The 23631-nt window shown below is 36.6% G+C and overlaps 2 protein-coding genes across 2 annotated transcripts in view; both read left to right on the forward strand.

The window, feature by feature from the left end:
- ATP13A4 (ATPase 13A4) overlaps positions 1–23631 on the forward strand; it is a 146119-nt gene that overhangs the window by 57823 nt on the left and 64665 nt on the right. The window contains exons 3-8 of the mRNA XM_082624218.1: positions 3639–3785; positions 12915–12985; positions 13076–13156; positions 14662–14731; positions 16550–16684; positions 20287–20356. Coding sequence (XP_082480344.1) covers positions 3639–3785; positions 12915–12985; positions 13076–13156; positions 14662–14731; positions 16550–16684; positions 20287–20356 — 574 coding nt within the window. The remainder of the gene's footprint in view (positions 1–3638; positions 3786–12914; positions 12986–13075; positions 13157–14661; positions 14732–16549; positions 16685–20286; positions 20357–23631) is intronic.
- Positions 627–1121, forward strand: LOC309805883 (developmental pluripotency-associated protein 3-like; the record flags this gene model as incomplete). The annotated part of the gene is made up of 1 exon (XM_082624217.1): positions 627–1121. One exon carries the CDS (start codon positions 627–629, stop codon positions 1119–1121), a length of 495 nt encoding a protein of 164 aa, XP_082480343.1.

Raw genomic sequence — 23631 nt, forward strand, 5'->3', positions numbered from 1 at the left:
TTTTTAAAATTAATTCATTAACTTCCAAATTTCTACTAAGGTTTTTTTCCCCTTCCCCTCCTCGCTCTCCCACCCCTCCTTTCCTCTCTTTTTCTTTTCTTTCCATAACCTCCTTCACTTTCCCTCCTTTCCTCTCCCTTTCCCTCCCCTCCCTACTTCCTTTGCTTTGCTTTTCCCTCTCCTCTCCCTTTTCTCACTGCTCTCTCCCTCTCCCTCTCTCTCTCTCAGAATCTGTGCCAGGCCTGGCTGGAGCACAGACATCCACCAAACATGATCTCTACCCACAGTCCAAGAGGAGTGATAAGGTGAGGGGGCAAAGGGCAATGCCATGAGGTAGAATGTGGTGAGAATCTCAAATATCCTGATGGTTTAGAGCACAGATCACCCAGAGAAATTAGGGAGGTTCCCATGACATGAACTTTGAGCCAGACCCTGAAGGATAGTTAAGATCTAGCCCCATGAGGTTGGATTTTTCTCTCACCACGGTGCATCAGCTTGGATTTTTCTCCCTCTTTCTTAGCTCTATAGTTCTTCCAGGCTACTTTGTAGCAATTTGAGTCTAAAGCATCACCCGCCACTGGAACCCAAAGGTCTAGGAGGAGCTTCAAGCTGTGACAAGACTCACAATGGATTCATCTGAGGTTAACTCAACCTGGACCCTGGAGTCTCCTCAAACATCCATTGATGAAAATTCCCAGACAATTCCAGTTGCCTCTCAACCTATGTCTGAAGTGTTAATAAAGAACCTCAGTAACCTGAAGCCCAACCCTAGTATCAAATTGCCATTCATTCTACCAGAGTGTCTACCTCAACCAACTGGGCAGTTACTTGGTGAAACCATACCCTATAGGAGAGGGGTGAGGACCATGTTAACTGATCGGAGAGATAAGATAGAATGTCTGATTCAATCTATTAAAAAACGCTACGGCAAAGGAGTTCCTCGGTCTGACTCTCAAAGAGAACCATGGCAGAATGATGTTGAGACTCAGTCAAGAGGGCAAAGATTTAGAAGTAGTTGTCATTTTTGCTTGTTTCATAGAGATCCTTCTGAGGATAATTATGAGAATTATTACAACAATAAGTATTACAGTAATTATGACATGGAGTCGAAGGAGCCATAAACCTTATTCTTGTACTATTTTTTCTTCCTGGTAATTTTAGGATCATTATGAAGCTTGGGAAAGATTGTGCACCAATATTTTGATAACCTATATCACAAGTTCTGTGATGTCCTTTTTCTTGCATCTCTTTTCTACCTTAATACAGTAACTTATAAGGAATCTATGTAGCTTGCATTTGAATGACTTGAATATATTTTAGTTCCACTTTGTGAAACAAATTAACTTGTGTGGAAGGAAAGTGAAAAAACGTTGGGTGGCTTGACCACAGAATTGTTAGAACAGCGTGTTGAATTGTAATAAAAATTTTTGATGTGCTGTTTCAATTTTCAGTAGCAAATAAATGTGTTTATAGAGGATCTTATTAAAATTTGAGACTTATTTGAGTACCTTTAAAAAAATTCTTGTTAATTTAGACTTGTTTTTGCTGCCTATGTATTAACTGAATAATACTTATCCCCATCACATTCCCAGGGTGTAAATATCCAGCATTCTAATATTTTGTGATATTGTCCTGTTGGAAAGGAAGTTTATACATTTGGGTAAGGTTAGAAAACAAGGGCACAGATATTTGCACATATTAACCTCTTGGAAGAAGTTATCAGTTGATCTTGGTTGGAGGGAATTGAAAGAATGATAGTGGTATATAATACTAAGGGAAGATGCAGCCCCAATGGTGTTTTAGTTCAGTTATTTTCTTTCATAACCTAAGTGTACACAGACCTGGATTTCTTTGTGGGATAAAAGAGATACAGAAAAACTTATCTTCTGCCATCCAACTATCGTTTGTTCACTTTAAAAATATATTAAAGAATTGAGTACATGGGACTTCCCTAACAGTCCAGTGGTTAGGACTCCTACTCTTTCACTGCCCAGGGCCTGGGTTTGATCCTTGATTGGGGAACTAAGATCCCACAAGCTGCGTGGTGTGGCCAAAAAAAAAAAAAAGAGAATCCAGTTGCAAAGCAACTAGAGACCTGGTGGTATTCAGAATGAAGCAGAAATAGTCCAAACCCGGACGACTGTGCAAACAAATGGCAAAGAAGTTCAACAGTGATGTTAAAAAGGGATATTAAATATTAATACCCACCAAAGTAGGTCTTCAGAGGTTGTCCTACTTAGAACTACTCAAACCATCATGGTCTACAGCATGGGTGAATGTGGGCGGTCTTGAGGTTTTGTTAAACTTGCATGCTGTTCCTAGAGGCAAGGCCATCTTGACTGCTGTATGCATTTGAAAATCATTGACTAGTGAAAAAACTTATTTGCTGTAATCGTGTTAAATTTATTAAAAAAAAAAAGATCTAGCCCCATGAAGACTTAAAGAGAGGAGAGAAGGATGCACATTCCAGGCTGAGGAAGCAGCAGGAGCAAAGGCATGGAGGTGGGCCTCTCCTGAGGAAAATCAATGTAAGAGATTAGCTACAACAATTACTACCCTTCTCCCTGCCTTTTGCAGAGTCAGCTCAGACACTTTTCATGGCAAAAGTGGGTGTGGTGGAGACAATCCCTGGTTCTGACCTACATTCCAACGCATCAAATTGTTTCCCAGACTTGACTTCCCTGGCCATTCTTCCTAGCTCCCAAGGTTTACCAGACATACGAGTGGAACTTATGTGTGACATTTACCCATTCAGATAGTAAACTATTATTATCACATCAGTCTCTAAGGGACCATTGTGGTACCTGTGACTCAATCCAGCGCTGCTCCCTCTAGTTTTATTCTGTGTTGGCGTCATCAGTGACCTGCAAAGGGAAGCAGCTTCAATTCGGGTCACGCATGAAGATACTTTCCTCAATGCTACCTGTGCTAACATCTTGACAATTATCCAGTTCATATTTTCAGTATTTTTCCCATCCATTCATCAGACTTTCACTGAGCAGATAAAAATTCCCCACGTGGATGGGATATAAGGGACAGTAAAACATGGTCCTTACCTTCAAGATAGTCTAGAAGAACTAAGAGAATGCAAGGCAGAAGGTAATTGGGAGCACAAGAGAAGGACAGTGACAATCTTTTAGAATTAGTCTAGTGACAGTCCCCCAAACCACACACCGCCAACCCAAGAGGGTGTTAAAGAGGTTGTTCTGGAAGAGGTGGAATTGTTAAGCCTCAAAACATGGGTATGGTTCTGTTGACCTGGCCTCCTAAACCTTGAGACCTACAGAAACACTTTGGAATGCTTGCTTGTTTTTTTTTTCCCCTGTGAAATTTGTATCTGGCCGTAGCCCCATAGTTGGAGGGTAATAGGGAAAACTAGCTCTTACCTGAACATCTGCCTCATGACTCTTGAGTGTTGTTGTGTGGGCCAGTATTCACATCCTGATTCCTCAGTAAGTGATGGCAAGGCTTTTCCCCTCAAGGCTCTAGATCTACCAGATTTCAAAGGCATAGGACTTTGTCAAGAATGTTTAACTCTGTAAACATACAGAATTATATTAAAATAATGTTTTTCAGGTTGAATTTTAGACTGATGACCTCTCTTAACTTCACGGGGGTTTTGGTGTTTATTTCCTCAGGATGAATTCCAAACTTACTCTTGGAAAAAGGTAGTGTGGATCTGCCTGTCAGCATTGAACAGTGCATTTCAGCTCATTCCTGATCACCCTCTCATCACAGATGAGGAATATATCATAAATAGAGCCATAAGAAAGCCAGACTTAAAGGTAAGTACACTTATGGCTCCTGCAGGTGCTAAAGAAATTTAATCATTTTTCCCTCCAAGTGCAAGATTAAATTTATATATAGCCAAAACTTTAGAATAACAATAAATAGAATATAACCTTTAAAAATTGTGAATCACTATATTGTACAGCTGTAATTATATAATATTGTACAGCTACTATACTTCAATACAAAAAGATTAAATTCAGATCCTCCACTGTGCCAATCTTCTTTTTTTCTACTTGTAAGCTCTTTTTTAAATTTTAATTTAATTTAATTTATTTATTTTTTATATAGCAGGTTCTTATTAGTTATCTATTTTATACATATTAGTGTATATATGTCAATCCCAATCTCCCAATTCATCCCCCCCCAACTTTCCCCCCTTGGTGTCCATACATTTGTTCTCTATATCTGTGTCTCTATTTCTGCCTTGCAAATTGGTTCATCTGTACCATTTTTCTGGATTCCACATATATGCATTAATATACAGTATTTGTTTTTCTCTTTCTGACTTACTTCACTCTGTATGACAGTCTCTAGATCCATCCACATCTCTACAAATGACCCAATTTCATTCCTTTATATGGTTGAGTAATATTCCACTGTATATATGTACCACTTCTTCTTTATCCATTCTGTCGATGGGCATTTAGGTTGCTTCCATGACCTGGCTATTGTAAATAGTGCTGCAATGAACATTGGGGTGCATGTGTCTTTTTGAATTATGGTTTTCTCTGGGTATATGCCCAGTAGTGGGATTGCTGGGCCATATGGTAATTCTATTTTTAGTTTTTTAAGGAACCTCCATACTGTTCTCCATAGTAGCTGTATCAATTTTCATTCCTACCAACAGTGCAAGAGGGTTCCCTTTTCTCTATAGCCTCTCCAGCATTTGTTGTTTGTAGATTTTCTGATGATGCCCACTCTAACTGGTGTGAGGTGATACCTCATTGTAGTTTTGATTTGCATTTCTCTAATAACCAGTGATGATGAGCAGCTTTTCATGTGCCTCTTGGCCATCTGTATGTCTTCTTTGGAGAGATGTCTGTTTAGATCTTCTGCCCATTTTTTGATAGGGTTGTTTGTTTTTTTAATATTGAGTTGCATGAACTGTTTATATATTTTGGAGATTAATCCTTTGTCCATTAATTAATTTGCAAATATTTTCTCCCTTTCTGAGGGTTGTCTTTTTGTCTTGTTTATAGTTTCCTTTGTTGTGCAAAAGCTTTTAAATTTCATTAGGTCCAATTTGTTTATTTTTGTTTTTGTTTCCATTACTCTAGGAGGGGGGTCAAAAAAGATCTTGCTGGGCTTCCCTGGTGGCTCAGTGGTTGAGAGTCCGCCTGCTGATGCAGGGGACATGGGTTTGTGCCCTGGTCCGGGAAGATCCCACATGCCACGGAGCGGCTGGACCCGTGAGCCATGGCCGTTGAGCCTGTGCATCCGGAGCCTGTGCTCCTCAACGGGAGAGGCCACAACAGTGAGAGACCCGTGTACTGCAAAAAAAAAAAAAAAAAAAAAAAAAAAAAAAAAAAAAAAAATCTTGCTGTGATTTATGTCAAAGAGTGTTCTTCTTATGTTTTCCTGTAAGAGTTTTATAGTGTCTGGCCTTACATTTAGGTCTTTAATCCATTTTGAGTTTATTTTTGTGTATGGTGTTAGGGAGTGTTCTAATTTCATTCTTTTACATGTAGCTGTCCAGTTTTCCCGGCACCACTTATTGAAGAGAATGTCTTTTCTCTATTGTATATCCTTGCCTCCTTTATCATAGATTAGTTGACCATATATGCATGGGTCTATCTCTGGGCTTTCTGTCCTGTTCCATTGATCTATATTTCGGTTTTGTGCCAGTACCATATTGTCTTGCTTACTGTAGCTTTGTAGTATAGTCTGAAGTCAGGGAATCTGATTCCTCCAGTTCTGTTTTTTTCCCTTAAGATTGCTTTGGCTATTTGGGGTCTTTTGTGTCTCTGTATAAATTTTAAGATGTTTTGTTCTAGTTCTATAAAAATGTCATTGGTAATTTGATAGGGATTGCATAGAATCTGTAGATTGCTTTGGGTAGTATAGTCATTTTCACAATATTGATTCTTTCAATCCAAGAACATGGTATATCTCTCCATCTGTTTCTGTCATCTTTGATTTCTTTCATCATTGTCTTATAGTTTTCTGAGTACGGGTTTTTACCTCCTTAGGTAGGTTTATTCCCAGGTATTTTATTCTTTATGTGGCAGTGGTGAATGGGATTGTTTCCTTAATTTCTCTTTCTGATCATTCATTGCTAGTGTATAGAAATGCAAGAGATTTCTGTGCTTTAATTTTGTATCCTGCAACTTTACCAAATTCATTGAGTAGCTCTAGTAGTTTTCTGGTGGCATCTTTAGGATTCTGTAAGTATAGTATCATGTCCTCTGTGAACAGTGACAGTTTTACTTCTTCTTTTCCATTTATATTCCTTTTATTTCTTTTTCTTCTCTGATTGCCATGGCTAGGACTTCCAAAACTATGTGAATAATAGCGGTGAGAATGGACATCCTTGTCTTGTTCTTGATCTTAGAGTAAATGCTTTCAGTTTTTCACGACTGAGAATGATGTTTGCTGTGGGTTTGTTGTATATGGCCTTTATTATGTTGAGGCAGGTTCCCTCTATGACTACTTTCTGGAGAGTTTTTATCATAAATGGATGTTGAATTTTGTCAAAAGATTTTTCTGCATCTACTGAGATGATCATATGGTTTTTATTCTTCAATTTGTTAATATGGTGTATCACGTTGATTGATTTGCATATTTTGAAGAATCCTTGCATCCCTGGGATAAATCCCGTTGATCATGGTATATGATCCCTTTTAAATTGTTGTTGCATCTATTTGCTAGTATTTTGTTGAGGATTTTTGCATCTATATTCATCAGTGATACTGGTCTGTAATTTTCTTTTTTGTATTATCTTTGTCTGGTTTTGGTATCTAGGTGGTGGTGACTACGTAGAATAAGTTTGGGAGTGTTCCTTCCTCTGCAATTTTTTGGAAGAATTTTGAGAAGGATGGGTTTTAGCTCTTCTCTAAATGTTTGATAGAATTCAACTGTGGAGCCATCTGGTCCTGGACTTTTGTTTGGTGGAAGATTTTTAATCACAGTTTCAATTTCATTACTTGTGATTGGTCTGTTCATATTTTCTATTTCTTCTAAGTTCAGTCTTGGAAGCTTATACCTCTCTAAGAATTTGTCCATTTCTTCCAGGTTGTCCATTTTATTGGCATAAATTTGCTTGTAGTAGTCTCTTATGATGTGTTGTATTTCTGAAGTGTCCATTGTAACTTCTCCTTTTTCATTTCTAATTTTATTGATTTGAGTCCTCTCCCTCTTTTTCTTGATGAGTCTGGCTAAAGATTTATCAATTTTTTTTATCTTTGCAAAGAACCAGCTTTTAGTTTTATTGATCTTTGCTATTGTTTTCTTTGTTTCTATTTCATTTATTTCTGCTCTCATCTTTATGATTTCTTTCCTTTTAGTAAATTGGGTTTTGTTCTTCTTTCTTTAGTTCCTTTAGGTGTAAGGTTGGATTGTTTATTTGAGATTTTTCTTGTTTCTTGAGGTAGGATTGTATTGCTATAAACTTCCCTGTTAGAACTGTTTGCTGCATCCCATAGGTTTTGGATTGTCATGTTTTCATTGTCACTTTTCTCTAGGTATTGTTTGATTTCCTCTTTGATTTCTTCAGTGATCTCGTTATTTAGTACCATATTGTTTAGCCTCCATGTGTTTGTGTTTTTTACATTTTTTTCCCTGTAATCTATTTCTAATCTCATAGCATTGTGGTCAGAAAAAATGCTTGATATGATTTCAATTTTCTTAAATTTACCGAGGCTTGATTTGTGACCCAAGATGTGATCTATCCTGGAGAATGTTCCGTGTGCACTTGAGAAGGAAGTATAATCTGCTGTTTTTGGATGGAATGTCCTGTAAATATCAATGAAATCTATCTGGTCTATTGTGTCATTTAAAAGTTTTGTTTCCTTATTAATTTTCTGTCTGGATTATCTGTCCATTGGTGTAAGTGAAGTGTTGAAGTCCCCCACTATTTTTGTGTTACTGTCAATTTCCTCTTTTATAGCTGTTAGCCTTTTCCTTATGTATTGAGGGGCTCCTATGTTGGGTGAATATATATTTGTAATTGTTATATCTTCTTCTTTGATTGATCCTCCACTGTGCCAATCTTTAACTGACAGTATAGGACATTATAAAGAACATGGATTTTGGAGCCAGACAGAGCTCAATTCAAATCTCAGCTTCATCCCTCAAAACTGTGCAGCCTTGGGTCAGTTACTAAACTCTGCTGAGCCTCAATTTTCTCATGTATAAAATGATGATATTGCCTACCTCTAATATTAATTGATAAAATTCAGTAAATTAAGAAATACAAAGATCACTATGGTGGCAGGTATATAGTAGATGCTCAGTGCATATTAACTGTTAGTAACATCATGCCCTATATTATAATCTATGCAAAAGGGCTTGTCTTATGGTAAAGGTAAGCACCCTCCCAAATATTCTAGGTAGTTTATGTTTGTAAAATGATATTATCATTCAAATGTATTTGGTTTACTCCTTTCCCATCATATTAAATTAGTATTACTTGGATTATGACTAGTTAACATTTATATTAAAAACATATTTTATAACACAGACTGCTTTCTCTTCAATCTATATATGTGTAGACAGCTGTTTAAATTGGTTTTATGAGCTCAAGGTCAATTTTTTAAAATAATAAAAGTTAATTGCTGAGCAGTTTCTCTTCTGTCAGTTGTTATCACCCAGTTGTCTTAACTGCCAAAATAAACAAAATCTAAAGAGATGAAGCACCCAACTAACAGACTGCTTAATTTTTTTAGATGGCCATTCACCTGAGGATAGACAACCCAAATCAGCCTATGGACATGGCCTCAGAATATTATTGACCTCCACCATCTTTAATTGCATCAAACAAATAAGTGGACAGACAAATGGAGAAATGTTCAAATAAACAAAATGTGAGGAAAGGGCAGAGGTCTTGAAATGGAAAGTTCTGGCATCCAGGCTTGATATCTTTGTTTACCAGCATACAGCATAGGGAGTTTGGTTGGTTACTGCCTCCCTGGGCCTTGAGTTTCTTATTTATAAAATAAGAGTAGTAACGCCTTCTCTTCCTGTTTCTCAGGGCTGTCATGAAACTAAAATGAAAAGAAGAAGAATAAGGTGATTTGTGAGTGGTAATGAGCTATATTCATATAAAGGACTGAAACTTTTATTAAAATTGGAAGATATGTCATAGACTTAGCCACAGCAACAAGGATGACAATGACAGCAATAACACAATATCAAAATGATAACCGTTCAGGACCACGTAGGGGGAGTTTGGAGACTGCAGCAAATGTAGGCTAAGAGGAGACTCCAAGGGCTATTTTGTAGGATTACATGCAAAAGTGAAACCCATGGCTTAGCCTATTAAACAGGATGCTCTTACAACTTGTTCCAGCAAGAAATGAAGAGTGGGATGCCTGAGGATTGGAACAATTTCTGGTTCTGAGCGGAAAGATGAAAATCACCCCACAGCTGATCCCTGATTTCCTAATTACTGTTTCCTGGTCTGAAGTTCCAGACAATGGGCAAATAGACTTCACCCTTTGCAAATATTATGCTTAACATCCTCTTATCAGCTTTCAGAGCCTCTGAACGTGATGAAGGAAGCTGAGAAACTCCAGGCAGAGATGTTTCCTGCTTGGGGAATCTCAAAGATATTTAAAAGGCCTATGATGGAGTCATTCTTCTCACTCTGTGATGAATAGCTTCAGAAATTGTCAGGAGATAATGGGATTTTCCATTTTCTGGCCTGACATAAAACTTATCAGTAACCTCTTTATTCCTCATTATTGCTGCCTTCATCTGCTGTTTTGTATCTATTATGTTATATAACTTTCTCACAGCCTATTGATCTAGGTTCTCTAACTGAACAGGGGTCTCACATTCTACCATCGTTTGTCTTTTACATTTTTTCTAACTTGAATTTTTGAACTTATAGAATTAATAAAGTAAGCAACCCTCACTTTACACAATTTGAATACTGGAAGTTATGGGATTTTCAGACTGTCTTCTGAGACTAGCTTGACTAATAGATCCTTCAGAGACTAGACTTGGGGGCTAGAGGGGCTCAAGTTCAGTTTCCAGCCCTGTTTCTTTTCTTTATTTATTTATTTAATTTTTTGGCTGTGTTGGGTGTTCGTTGCTGCACGTGTGCTTTCTCTAGTTGAGGCGAGCAGGGGTTACTCTTCGTTTTGGTGAGTGGGCTTCTTATTGTAGGAGCTTCTCTTGTTGTGGAGCACGGGCTGTAGGTTTGCGGGCTTCAGTAGTTGCAGCACACAGGCTCAGTAGTAGTGGGGCATGGGCTTAGTTGCTCCGCGGCACACGGGATCTTTCTGGACCAGGGCTCAAACCTGTGTCCCCTGCATTGGGAGGCAGATTCTTAACCACTGCACCAGCAGGGAAATCCCAGGCCTGTTTCTTAACAGATGTGGTCTTGGGCAAGTTACTTAATCAAAATGAACTTAAGGGCCTCCCTGGTGGCGCAGTGGTTGAGAGTCCGCCTGCCGATGCAGGGGATACGGGTTCGTGCCCCGGTCTGGGAGGATCCCATATGCCGCGGAGCGGCTGGGCCCGTGAGCCATGGCCGCTGGGCCTGCGCATCCGGAGCCTGTGCTCCGCAACGGGAGAGGCCACAACAGTGAGAGGCCCGCATACCGCAAAAAGAAAAAAAAAAAAAAAAAAAAAATGAACTTAAGCGGCAAAGTGGAAATGAAGATAATATCTGTCCTACCACAGGATGATCAAAAAGACAAGAACCCCACCCCCCAAGTACTCAGTAAACAGTAGCTGTGATCACAGTCTAGCTCTGTTTGTAAAATTGTAGAGACTACTGGAAAGGAAAGGAAAATGTGAGGCAAAAACTCGAGACTCCAAGATGGGCCATGACAGCTAACACACCCCAGGCTGGTCATGTTTCCTCACCTTAACTTGTAGCTTGTGAAGGAAGAATTGTTCCCAGTGGCAATTCCCTCCAATTTTATACTGAAAGTCAATTGGAAGATAGGATTTATTTTTTTTAATATTATTTTGCAACCAACACATTGAAATAAATCCATTCTGTAAAATAAAAAATACAGTATTTAATACGCTCACTTGGTAACTATGAATGTGTGTATGGGTGCACACATAAACATATATTTTTTTCTTCTAGTTTTATTGAGATATAATTGGCACACAGCACTGAGCACTGTATAAGTTTAAGGTGTACAGTATAATGATTTGATTTACATACATCATGAAATGACTACCACAGTAAGTTTACATACATATATTTATTGGACAAGGTTTAAAGTCATTTGAAGTAACCCAGGTCTTGGAGCTTAGGGATTTAAACTCTATTTCTATTGTGGTTGCCAAGTGGGCAGGGATGGAGTCAGAGTTTGGGGTTAGCAGATGCAAACTGGCATATATAGAATGGATAAACAACAAGGTCCTATGGTATAGTACAGGGAACTAAATTCAATATCCTGTGATAAATCATAATGGAAAAGAATATTAAAAAGAAAGTATATACAGTATAATTGAATCAATTTGCTGTACAGCAGAAATTAACACAACATTGTAAATTAACTATACTTCAATTTATAAAAAAGAAAAATAATTCTATTTCTAGTTGACATGTGGTGGTGAAAAGCACTCATTTATTTATTTAATAAAAAATGTGTTGAGCACTTGTTATGTACCAACTATATACTCTTCCAAGTTTTAGATTTTATCTAATGTTTATACTGACTATAATACTCATAGTTATAGAACATATTCAGACGAGTTGCAGTGGAACTTAGAAATGATCTGGCCAATTGCTTTAATTTATTCATGGGAAAATTGAGGTGCAGAGGAATTTCATTGAATTTCTCAAGGACACAATGATAAGAGTAGCTATAGAAGGAAGTCTTGGACACTGTTTCTCAACTTTGGCTGCACATTAGAATTACCTGAGGAAGTTTAAAACTATTTATGCCCAGGCTGTACCCCAGACAAAGGAAATTGGAATCTCTCTGGGAGTGGGACCCAGTCATCAGTATGCTTTAAAACTCCCCAGTTGATTCCAATGGGCAAAATGAGGTTATAACCATTGCTCCATAATAATATGACAGTCTTACCATTTCTCTTTGCTCTTAATTAGGTCACCTGTTAATGGAAATTCAGATTTATATGTAAAGTTGCTTAAAGAAATCAAAAACAAGACGGCATTACATCATAAGCATTAACCTTTCTTTCCATTGTCAACACCCTCAGATGTTTGCTTCCTAGAGTTCGTTTTCTTGCAATAGCCATCTCACTGTCTTCTAGAACCTGCTGCCAGTCTAATCTTTTAGACTGTGTCTTCAGTGTCTCTTCCATAGGTTACTTTGCAAATCCATTGCTTACAAAAGAAAAGTTCTAAATACTCATGCTAGCATTTAAGGATGCATCATTTGGTCTTTATTTATCCTTCCAGCCTCATTCTCCATTCTGGTGTCAAATAGGCTCCAATCACTTACCCCCCAACCACAACTAAATTGTGTATAATCTCTTTGAAATGCCTTCTTCCCTTCTCACCTGAGCAAAATTCTTCCAATCCTTTAAGGATGCAGCTCAGATTCTTCTCCATGATACCTTCTGTCATCTACCCTCTCTGTATTTCTACAGCATTTCAATACTATAATTTTTACTTTATTATGTTTTCATTTCTTTGACACATGCATAATTTGACTGTATGGTATAGTTTTCCCTTTCATAACATATTTTCTTCCCTTGTTTGGTTATCAAGTAGTGGAATGCAGAGGCTGAGTTTTACTTATATACTTATCCGTGTAGTAGGCCCATGATACACGTTGCTTGAATGATGACTTCTAATAAAGAATGCCATTTGTGTAGTAGCCAAGGATAGGATTCATTAGGAAAGGATAAATCTTAAATAAGTATACTAGGGCTCTATCTTTGCTTCCACGAATGTTTCTTTAGTCACTGAACTGCTATGTATTTACTGATCCTCAAACTGGAGATTTCTTAGTACTTTTCTTTTGCAGGTGAGATGCATAAAAGTGCAGAAAATAAGATATGTTTGGAACAACTTGGAAGGACAGTTCCAGAAAATTGGGTAAGTTGTTTGAGCAATTGCATCTGAAAAGAAAAATATTATTTCAAAAATATTTTGCTCAGTATGTCTTTCTCATTGTTATTATTTTAGCTCTTTGGAAGACTGGCTCAGTTCTGCCAAGATACATGTAAAGTTTGGATCAGGTCTAACAACAGAAGAACAAGAGATTAGGTACCACGTATATTTTTATCTACACCAGCTCAGAACGACTGTCACCAGTTAGTGAAAAAGAGAGCCCAGGAAACGGTTATCTTAACTGGTCAACATCAGAATATGTTGTAATGCTCTATTTAGTATTATTAAATTAAATGCTTTTATATGCATTATCTCACTTCATCAGAGCAACCTCGTGGGGGAGGTTGAACAGACATCCTCATCATCTCAGTATAACAGATGAGAAATCTGAGACTCAGAGAGGTTTAGTGGCCTGAACTAGGTCACACAGTTGGAAGTGATAGAGGAAGAAGTGCATCTCTGACTATAGGCTTAGTTATCTTTCTACTCTGCATAATGTAAGGTTACTATAATAATAAGGTTGAACCAATTTTAACTGTGATCAGGAAATATGTATTATACTATGACAGCATAGTTAAATAATAATTGTAGAGCAGCAGAAGAATATCATGCAAGACTTGTAGCTCCACAATTCTAAATAAGCTACTGGGCAGAGGAGCAAGGTTTGGGAAGGGTATTAGGTTGAATGCCAAGAGTCTGTCACTAATTCACTGTGTGGCTTTGAGCAAATGGCTTCTCCTTTTTGGGCTTCAGTTTCCTAACTGTTAAAAAGGGGAGGAGAACTCTATAAACACCTTGTTAGTTCTAAGTTTCTATGATTACTGCATTCCCCTCCACCCCATTTTGGGGTGGAGCTTTGGTGGTACTTTGAATGGACTCAGAGTGCAGCATCAGCATGATCTGGGTGCTTGTTAGAAATGCAGAATCTCAGGTCACATCTCATTCTTACTGAATAAGAATCTTCCCATTCGCAAGACCACAAGGCTGTCTATATGAACATTAAAGTTTGAGAAGCACCGTTGTAGTATTTACATTCTGTTAAGCTCTTTGGTCTGAGCATCTACATAGAAGGCACAGAGAAAGTGTTTAGCATTCCCAACAGCAAAATAACTCATAGAGTGTCATTGCTCTGTGTAATCAAAGAAACACATCTCTGAGTTTTCAATTAAAGGGCGGTATAACTGTGGAGCTATTTTTGAGAGTTCCACATATTTTCACTCACATTAAAACAAATTCTGCAGCTTCCCAGAACTGAATAGGAGGAGGAAATGTAGGCCCAGTATTCCTTATCAGTAAAACTGTTCCCCTGTAATGAGCCCTCCGTCTCACATCCATGGAGCCAAGAGTTGGGGAGAGACAGACTCGAGAGAGTGCTAATCCTGAAACTACTTGAATGGAACAATGACTAAAATTAAATTCCCAAATTACCATCAGGGAAATATTTAATTCAATAAATGGTCATGCTTATTGGTTTTGCACCTGAAAACCCTCCCCCTCTCCAGTTATTTTGAGAAAGATGATGATGTTATGTAATAAGGGAGGCATATTTGGATCCCACAAGTAAGAAAGTGAACATGGAATAGTCTTTTTTTTTGAATAGGTAAGAAATGAGTTTCATTTTTATTATTAGTAACTGAGTAAGCTGTGATCTCTCCCTATAGGAGGTTAATATGTGGGCCAAATACTATCGATGTTGAAATCACACCCATCTGGAAACTGCTCATCAAGGAGGTAATCAGTATTTTCTCTTAGTGCTGGCTAGAAAATAAAAAGGTTAGATTCTAGTCAAATGATCAAGAATGCTACTTGTTAATAGTAACTGTAATTTGGGCTATTTTAAAAGAATGCAAAGCGTATTCATATCTCTGTTGTTTCTTGTGGTCCATTTTTGCACACACATTTCCTGTTACAGCATAAGATATGATGCTTATGTGTCTATTTATCCTTTAATGACTTGGTGAACACAGGGTTTCTTTTCTTTCTTTCTTTCTTAATCCTATACTTTTTATCCCGTCTCATCTTTGTGAAACTAAAATAATAATTTAAACTTAAACAACTCAATCCCTTTCTTATGGGCAACATATACAATTGCCTTAGCATCCAAAACTGTAGGAAGAAAACATCTGTTCAGCCTTATTAGTTCTGCTGATTTCAATGTGTGTGTGGGAGGGAAAGAAAGATTTTTTTTTTTTAATTTATTTATTTATTTTGGGCTGTGTTGGGTTTTCGTTTCTGTGTGAGGGCTTTCTCTAGTTGTGGCAAGCGGGGACCACTCTTCATCGTGACGCGCAGGCCTCTCACTGTCGTGGCCTCTCTTGTTGCGGAGCACAGGCTCCAGACGCGCAGGCTCAGTAGTTTTGGCTCACGGACCCAGCTGCTCCGCGGCATGTGGGATCCTCCCAGACCAGGGCTCGAACCCGTGTCCCCTGCATTAGCAGGTAGACTCCCAACCACTGTGCCACCAGGGAAGCCCCCGGGAAAGAAAGATTTGACCATAATTTACTACATTGATTTTTTTCTGTTTGACTCTATCACTAGGCTCATTTTTCATTTTACCATGATTATTATGATACTACAACCTTACAGCTGTACTCTGGGTCCTCTCCTGCATGGTACCTTCACTCCTCCTTGACTTAAAAAAGACTTACTAAACTCCAGCTACTTTCTCAATATTTCTAGCAAGTTTTAAGTCATGAAACAGAGCAGAAGAAACTGATAAGAAAAGTTTCTGTGTGCTTGTTCCCTAACCAGAGGCAAAGATAACTGTTCCTATTTTAGAAAGATGGAAATCAACTAGAGGGAATTTGAGTAAGGGCACAAAATGTTTTTTATCCCAGGCAGTTTTTACAACTGTTGGAGTTAATCTCTGCCTTCTCCCATAGTGTTCTAGATGCTCAATTATCTAGATTATTCCTTTCGGCTTGGCTCTCTATTTATGAGAAAATTTAGTCTTCAACTCATACACTAATCTAAAGTACTTCAATGGCTTCAGATATGGCAATACTGTGTCATAGAGAAGAACAACTAGAAAGCATTTTAACTTTGTAAACCTGACCAGTAGGTCAGGTTCCAAAGGCCACTCAATGTAAACTGGACATGATAATATCTACTCCTTACACAACTGTTGTGATGGTCAACATGGTGATACATGAGACAATACTTTGTAAATTATAAGGTGCAGCGGTGATTAAAAGTAAGGGCACTGGGGCCAGATTGCCTGGGTTCAAGTCCTGGTCTGTAACAGTTGTGGCTCTGTGACCTTGGGCAAGTTTCTCAAGATATAAAGCCCAGTTTCTTCATCTTTACAATGGAGATAACTAATAACTTCTGGATAATAAGATAATTATGGGAATTAAATGAGTAAATTCAGGTAAAGTTGCTTAGTGCAGTATCTGGCACATGGTAATTGCTGCATAAATATAATAAGAATAAGAATATTGGATGGGACGATTTGTCATGGAGAAGATTATGATAACAAACAAGTCAATGAATAGCTAAGTGTAAAACCTAAATATCTCCCTTGTCTTCCTGTTTTTATGCTGCCAACAGGTTTTAAATCCATTTTACATATTTCAGCTCTTCAGTGTCTGTCTGTGGTTTAGCGAAGACTATAAGGAGTATGCTTTTGCTATCGTAATCATGTCAATCATTTCCATCGCTTTGACTGTATATGATCTCAGAGAGGTGAGTTTTTCCACCAGTCGTATGGTCTGAGAAAGAAAGAGTTGTGACTTTGTTGAAATTTTGTTTGAAAAGTGTATAATCGGAAAATAGTCATTGCCCACTCCATAACAAATGAGACCACATTTGTAAATATCTAGCACAATAGCTGATGCTCAACAAATTCTAGTTCTTTCCTTTCCTTCCCATCCCAATCCCTAACCTTTCAAGTTATTTTTTCCCTCTCTTTAGCTTACTAAGGCTGATTATTGAGAAGAAAATGCAAATACTTATGAATTGTGAATAAGTGAAAAATATGTGTAGAGACTACTGATGGGTCTTGAAGATGGTGGAAAAGGGGTGAAGGTGGAGGAGTCTTTAATATTTAATAAGGAGTGTTTAATATCTTTGTCTTTTATGTTTGGTTGGTAATCATTAGTCAAAACCCCAGTCCAACTCTTGGCTTTCTTTATGCCTACACAAGGGGATCTAGGTGCTGCCAGGAAGAAAATCACATGGTACACGTTGGTTGATTGTGCTATAAATCCATGAATACCAACCTCATCTGCACAAGCTTTCTATATGTCTCTGGTCAATGTGCTCTCCCATTCTCTAGAATTAAGTTCTCAAACCAAATCTTCCTTCAAGTTACTGAGATGCCTAACTGCCCACATCCCACTTTTCCTCTAATTCAGCTGATAATCTATCTCATTGCTTTTTTTCTTCCCACAAAGACAGAAATCATAAGATAGGAATTTGCTCAGTTCCACACCCTTCTACTGCCAGATGACTTTTGTCTCCACCTCCCTCCTGACCTGATCTCTCATTACAGAGGAGGAGGTGCCCTCTGCTTGTGCTTTTGATAGCATCCTTTCCACCTTCTCAGCATGCTTATGGGGTCAGTGAATGACTCTTTTTCTCATTCCCTCTCACTAAGAGCCTTCCCATCAGCATTTAAACATGCTCAAGCTTCTCCCAACTTAAAAACAAAACAAAACAAAACAAAACAGAAACAAATGAAAAAAATCCCTTCTTTTGACCATGCTTCAAACTTCAGCTACTACTCTACCTCTTTTCTCCCTTTGACGGCAGAACTTCTCAAGCTCATTATGCATCTCTCTTCATTTACTCATCTCCCTCTCATTTCTCATCTATATGGAGCTGGCTTCCTCTCTTATGACTCCATTCAAACAGCTCTTGCTAAGGTCACCACTATAATCCTAAGGCTCATAGATAGTTTTAAAATTAAAAAAAACAGTACTTTTTAAAACTAGCTAGTCTTTTTTCTTAATAGAAGGAGTAATATATGGACATAATAAAAAAAATTCACAAGAGCAAAATAGTGTAAATGAGAAGTAAATACTCCTCTCACCTTAGTTCTTTCAGTGTCTGGGTCTCCTTTTGAGAGGCATCCACTGGGACCAGATGTTCTATATACTTTTAGCACTGTTAAACACATATGCGTTAATTTGTTTTATACAAATGGAAGTGTACTATTATATACAATGCTATGCACTTGCATTTTTCACCTAAAGTACTTAAATATCTTTCTGTATCTGCACAAATATATTTTCTCTAAATGTACCATAATTTTAAAACCAGTCTTATATTGATGGATATTTAGGCTGTTTCTAGTCTTTTGCTATTAAAATAATGCTGCATTGAGGATATTTGCATATATATCTTTTCATACATCCACATATATGTGTTTGCAAATATGTATAAATCACAAGTATATATAATTTATATTACATGTAAATGTGTGTATAACATATCTGTATTGATAAAGAGATATAAATTTTCTATATTTGAAATTGCTTAATCATAAGCTAAATATATTTTTTACTAGACATTGTCAAATGTCTCTTAAACAAGTAATGCCAATATACACTTCTCCCAAGAGTACATGAGTGTTTATTTTCCTTATTTTTGCCAATATAAGTGAAAATAGAATTTCATAACTATAATAGCATGTTTCCCATTGTGAGTTGAGCACTTGCTCATGTTTTAAGCTATTTGTATTTTTTTACTGTGAACCGTATTCATGTCCCTCATTAAGTTTTATTGAGTGGTTGGTCTTTTGCTTGCTGATTTCATGACTCCCCTCCCACAGTGTATATTTTTCTTCCACTGCATGGATTTCACTAAACCTCTCAGTTGCATTTGACACTGTTAACTGCTCCCGAGCTTTCCCTTTGGCTTCAGTGACAACACACTCTCCACCTCTCTAGCTGCTCTTCCATTCTCTTTTTATAGTTCATCCTCCTCTACCTGGCTTTTTAAAAAATGGGTGTCTCATATCAAAACAATATGAAAATGTTCACCACATAAAAGCTCCCTCTTCCTCCACCCTTCCACTTATGCAACCACTTTTTAGTTTCTTGGGCATTCTTCCAAAAATTTTTTTGGAATATACATATATTTTGTTTTCCTTTCTTATGTAAGAGGGAGCATAATTACACTATTTCCTACCTAGCTTTACTATTATTATTAATAATACTGTCTTGATGGTCTTTCCATGAGAATACATTGAGTCTTCATTATTCTTATACTGCATATACTAATGACTTCTAAAGGCACATGCTAATGACTTTCAAATTTATATATGTATTTTAAGTCCAAATATCTCTTTTGAGTTGAGACACATAGATTCAACAACCTATTTGATTCAATGTCACTTCTTCAGGGAAGATTTCTATTGGTTCATTAGCTATATATGTTCCAAAAACACCTTATTGTTTTCATTTTATTGTTGATTGTAGTGATATATTTATGTGAGATTATTTGATTAAATGTATTTACCCAGTTGTTTGTGAATTCCTGATGCTAAGAATCAGATCTGTTTTGTTGACCATTCCACCCCAACCTCTCAGTATAAAGGTTGTTCAATAAATGTTGAGTGAATGCATGAGTGAATGTATGAATGAATAAAAGAATAAGTTAATAGCAGAACACTCTTTCACCTTATATGATTCTGTTAATCATTCTTAGGACATATTAATCAGATTTGTAAATGATTTGAAGCTAGGAGATTAAGGGAGAATCTTAAATGACAAAATCATAATGAAAAAATGAAAACACTAAATGATTGGGAATTTGTAAACCCCAGGACCATGTAAAAGGTCTTTCACACAATAATTTCTTAATAAATGTGAAATCAAATATAATTGTATTATTATTTTTGTCTCCTCTTATTTATTCACTCTCAATGTCCCATATATTTCACATATTAAAACAGCAAATACTATGAGGGAATAACAGGAACAATCAAACTCCTTATGAAGTTAGATTAGGAACTCTGATGTGGGATAACCCAAAACTGAAATAATGCTTGGTTCTTGAAACTATTTAGGTATAAACATAAATCTTGAATGATCAGAGTTCTTTTGAGTGGACAGAGCTGGGAACTTCCTTTCTATTAAACAACACATACTTCTTATCACTGGCTGAAAAGCACCACAAGTTGGATGCTTTTTTGGTTGAGTAGGAGGCTACTCAGTCTTGTTTTTAAACAGTACATTCAGTTGGCTCCATCTTTAAAGAAGGCTAACACTTAACTGAATAATATCTGGGACCTATCCTCAAATAGAAAAGGCTTTTTTAAATTTTCTGTTCTTCTTTTTCAGCAATCTGTAAAGCTCCACCATTTAGTTGAATCACATAATAGCATTACAGTCTCTGTATGTGAGAAAAAAGGTAAGTCACTTCATTTTAGATCTGTGTGTTGTCCATATGAAATGAGAAAAGGATTTAAATTTGTATTTCTGATTGTTCCTACTACTCTCATCTTCATATGTATCTTTTCCTGTACATTTACTTAAAGGGGTGGGGAAGTGGAGATTTTTTTCACCTTTTAAAAAAATATTGAGGTAAAACTGACATACAGTAAACTGAATTAAAGTGTACAATTTGATAGGTTTTGACATGTGTACCTACTTATGAAACTATCACCATAATAAAGCTGACGGTCCATCCCCCCTAAAAGTTGCCTTGTGCCTGTTTGTAATCTTCCCTTTCAATTTCTCACAATTTCATCCCCATCCTCAGGCAACCACTTTGTATGTTTAGAATATTTTATAAATGGTATTGTATAGTATGCATTTTTTGTCTTTTACAGTATATTTTGGGTTAATTTTTTGGGGATTGAAGTTCATAATAATTTTGAAGTTCATCCAATTTGTTAAGAACATCCATAGTTTATTTCTTTTTATTTCTGAGTGAATTCCATTGTACAGATAGAACAGTTTGTTCATTCATTCATTTGTTGATGGAAATTTGGGTTATTTCCAGTTAGGGGCTATTACAAATAATGCCACTTGAACATTTGGGTTCAAGTCTTTCTACGGACATACACTTTCATTTCCTATTTTCTAGGGAAAATACCTAACTGTGGAATGGCTGGATCATATGATAAGTAAATATTTAACTTTTAAAGAAACTGCCAAACTGTTTTCCAAAGTGGTTGTGCTATTTTACATTCCCACCAGCAGTGTGTAAGAGTTCCAGTTGCTCCACATTCTTGCCACTGCTTGGTATGGTCAATCTTTTTAATTTTAACCATTTTAATAGCTGACGCGTAGTATCTCATTGTTGTTTTAATTTGCATTTTCCTGATGACTAATGGTATTGAGCATCTTTTCAAGTGCTTCTTTGCTACTTGTATATCTTCTTTGGTGAAGTATCTGTTTAAATCTTTTCCTTATTAGACTGTTTGCTTATTATTAAATTTTGAGTGTTCTTTCTGCATTCTGGATACAGGTCCTTTTTCCAATATGATTTGCAAATATTTTATCCTAGTGTGTAACTTATCTTTTCATTCCCTTCATAGTGTCTTTAAAAGGGCCGATGTTTTTACTTTTGTTAAAGTCTAGTTTATCAGGTTTTTCTTTTGTGGATCATGTTTTTTGTCATATCTAAGACATCTTTGCTTAATCCAAGGTCATCAAGATTTTCTACGTTGTCTTCTAGAGGTGTTATAGTTTTAAGTTTTACATTTTCGTCTCTGTTGTATTTTGAAGTTTTTTTTTTCTTTTTGGATTGAAGTTCATTTTTCACAAGCAGATATCCAAATGTCCCAATACCATATGTTGAAAAGACTGTCCTTTCTCCACTAAATTGTCTTTGCACCTTTGCCAAAAATCAGTTTCCTGTACATGGTTGAATCTATTTCTGGACTCCTTACCCTATTCATCCTATTCTACTGTTCTATTTGCCTGTCTTTATATCAACGCCACATAATGTGGCTTTATAATAAGTCTTGAACTAGAATAATGTTAGTCATCCTGCTTTGTTCTCTTTCAAAATTATTTCGGCAATATTGGGCTCTTTGCATTTCCATATGACTTTTAGAATCAGCCTGTCAATTTCTACCAAAAGAACATGCTGAGATTTTGATTGGGATTGTGTTGAATCTATAGATCAATTTGTGGAAAACTGACATGTTAACAAATTTGGGTCTTGTGAACTGCAGACATGGTGTATCTGCATTTATTTGTCTTTGATTTCTCTCAGCAGTGTTTTGTAGTTTTTATTGTACAGTTTTTCACTCTTCCTCAGATTTATTTTTAAATATTTCATATTTTGATGCTATTTAAATGATATTTTAAATGTAAATGTCCCATTGTTCATTTGCTAGTAGTTCCCTCATATGCATGTGCTGATTACTAGTCTGTTGAATACTAAAAGGGGACCTCTGTGGGCCTTTGGGGCTCTCCCTCTGGGCAATTACTTTCTCTCCAGTACTCTGTTCTGTGAACTCAAGATGTCTTAATCTCCATAGACTTTTATCTCTGTTCCAAACTAAGAGTCTTCTGGACTTTGTCTGGGTTCCGCCTCCTTCATAGAGGCCTGGAAACCCTCTAAAGGCAGTAAGCTGTAGGGCATCTTCATTTGTTTCCCATTTCTTTTGTTGCTTATATTTAGTGTCTAAAACCATTGTTTCATATATTTTGTATGACTTTTGGTTGTTTCCTGTGGGAAGATAAATTTGCTCCTTTTTGCTATATCTTTGCTAGAAGTGAATTTTTACCTTTTAAAAATGTCCTGAAATGTAAAGTTACATAAAAATGTAACTTTTTATGATGAAACATTTTACATATAATAGTGGAGAGAATACAATAATGAAACCCTATGTACCTATCACACAGACTCAATTATTATCAAGTCACTGAATGCATTTTCATCAGTTCTACTTCCTCCTTCACCCTGGATTATTTTTAAACTATTTCAGATATCATATAATTTCATTTGAAAACATTTCAGTATAGGTCAAAATATAAAGACTCTTTTTTAATTCCTTTATCACAGCTTTAAAAAAACATAAGAGTGAGGGCAGTGAAGTAGGAGGAACAAGAGAGATTTCTGAAATGGTGTTAAAAAAACAAAAACATAATTTAAAAAATCATCAGTTCTACAGGTAGTATTCAAATTTCCACCAATTGAATCACAAGTGTGTATATATATACTTATGATATATATGATATACAATATATAATATATATTTATGATATATAATATATATTTTCAAATCAGGATCCAAATAAAGTCCATATACTGCAATTGGTTAAGTTTCAAGTTTATTTTAATTCACACTTTCCCTCCTCCACATCCTATTTTTTTCCTTGAAAATTTTTTGTTGAAGAAAGTAAGTGGCTCATCCTGTGGTTTCCACGGTTTTGAGTGTATTGATTGCATACTCATGGAATAATTTAACATGATTTTCTACTCCTTGTACTTCCTATAAATTGCTGGTTAGATCTGAGGCTTGAGTTTTTGACAAGAGTACTTCATAGTTGGTATTGTGTATTTCTAATAGGAGGTACATAATATTTGTCTTTTTCTTGTGATTTTTTTTTTTTTTTTTTTTTTTCTTCTTTTTTTTTGCGGTATGCGGGCCTCTCACTGTTGTGGCCTCCCCCGTTGCGGAGCACAGGCTCCGGATGCGCAGGCCCAGCGGCCATGGCTCACGGGCC

The sequence above is a fragment of the Mesoplodon mirus genome (genome assembly GCF_964341445.2).
Source record: "Mesoplodon mirus genome assembly, chromosome: 6".
NCBI classification, from domain to species: Eukaryota; Metazoa; Chordata; class Mammalia; order Artiodactyla; family Ziphiidae; genus Mesoplodon; species Mesoplodon mirus.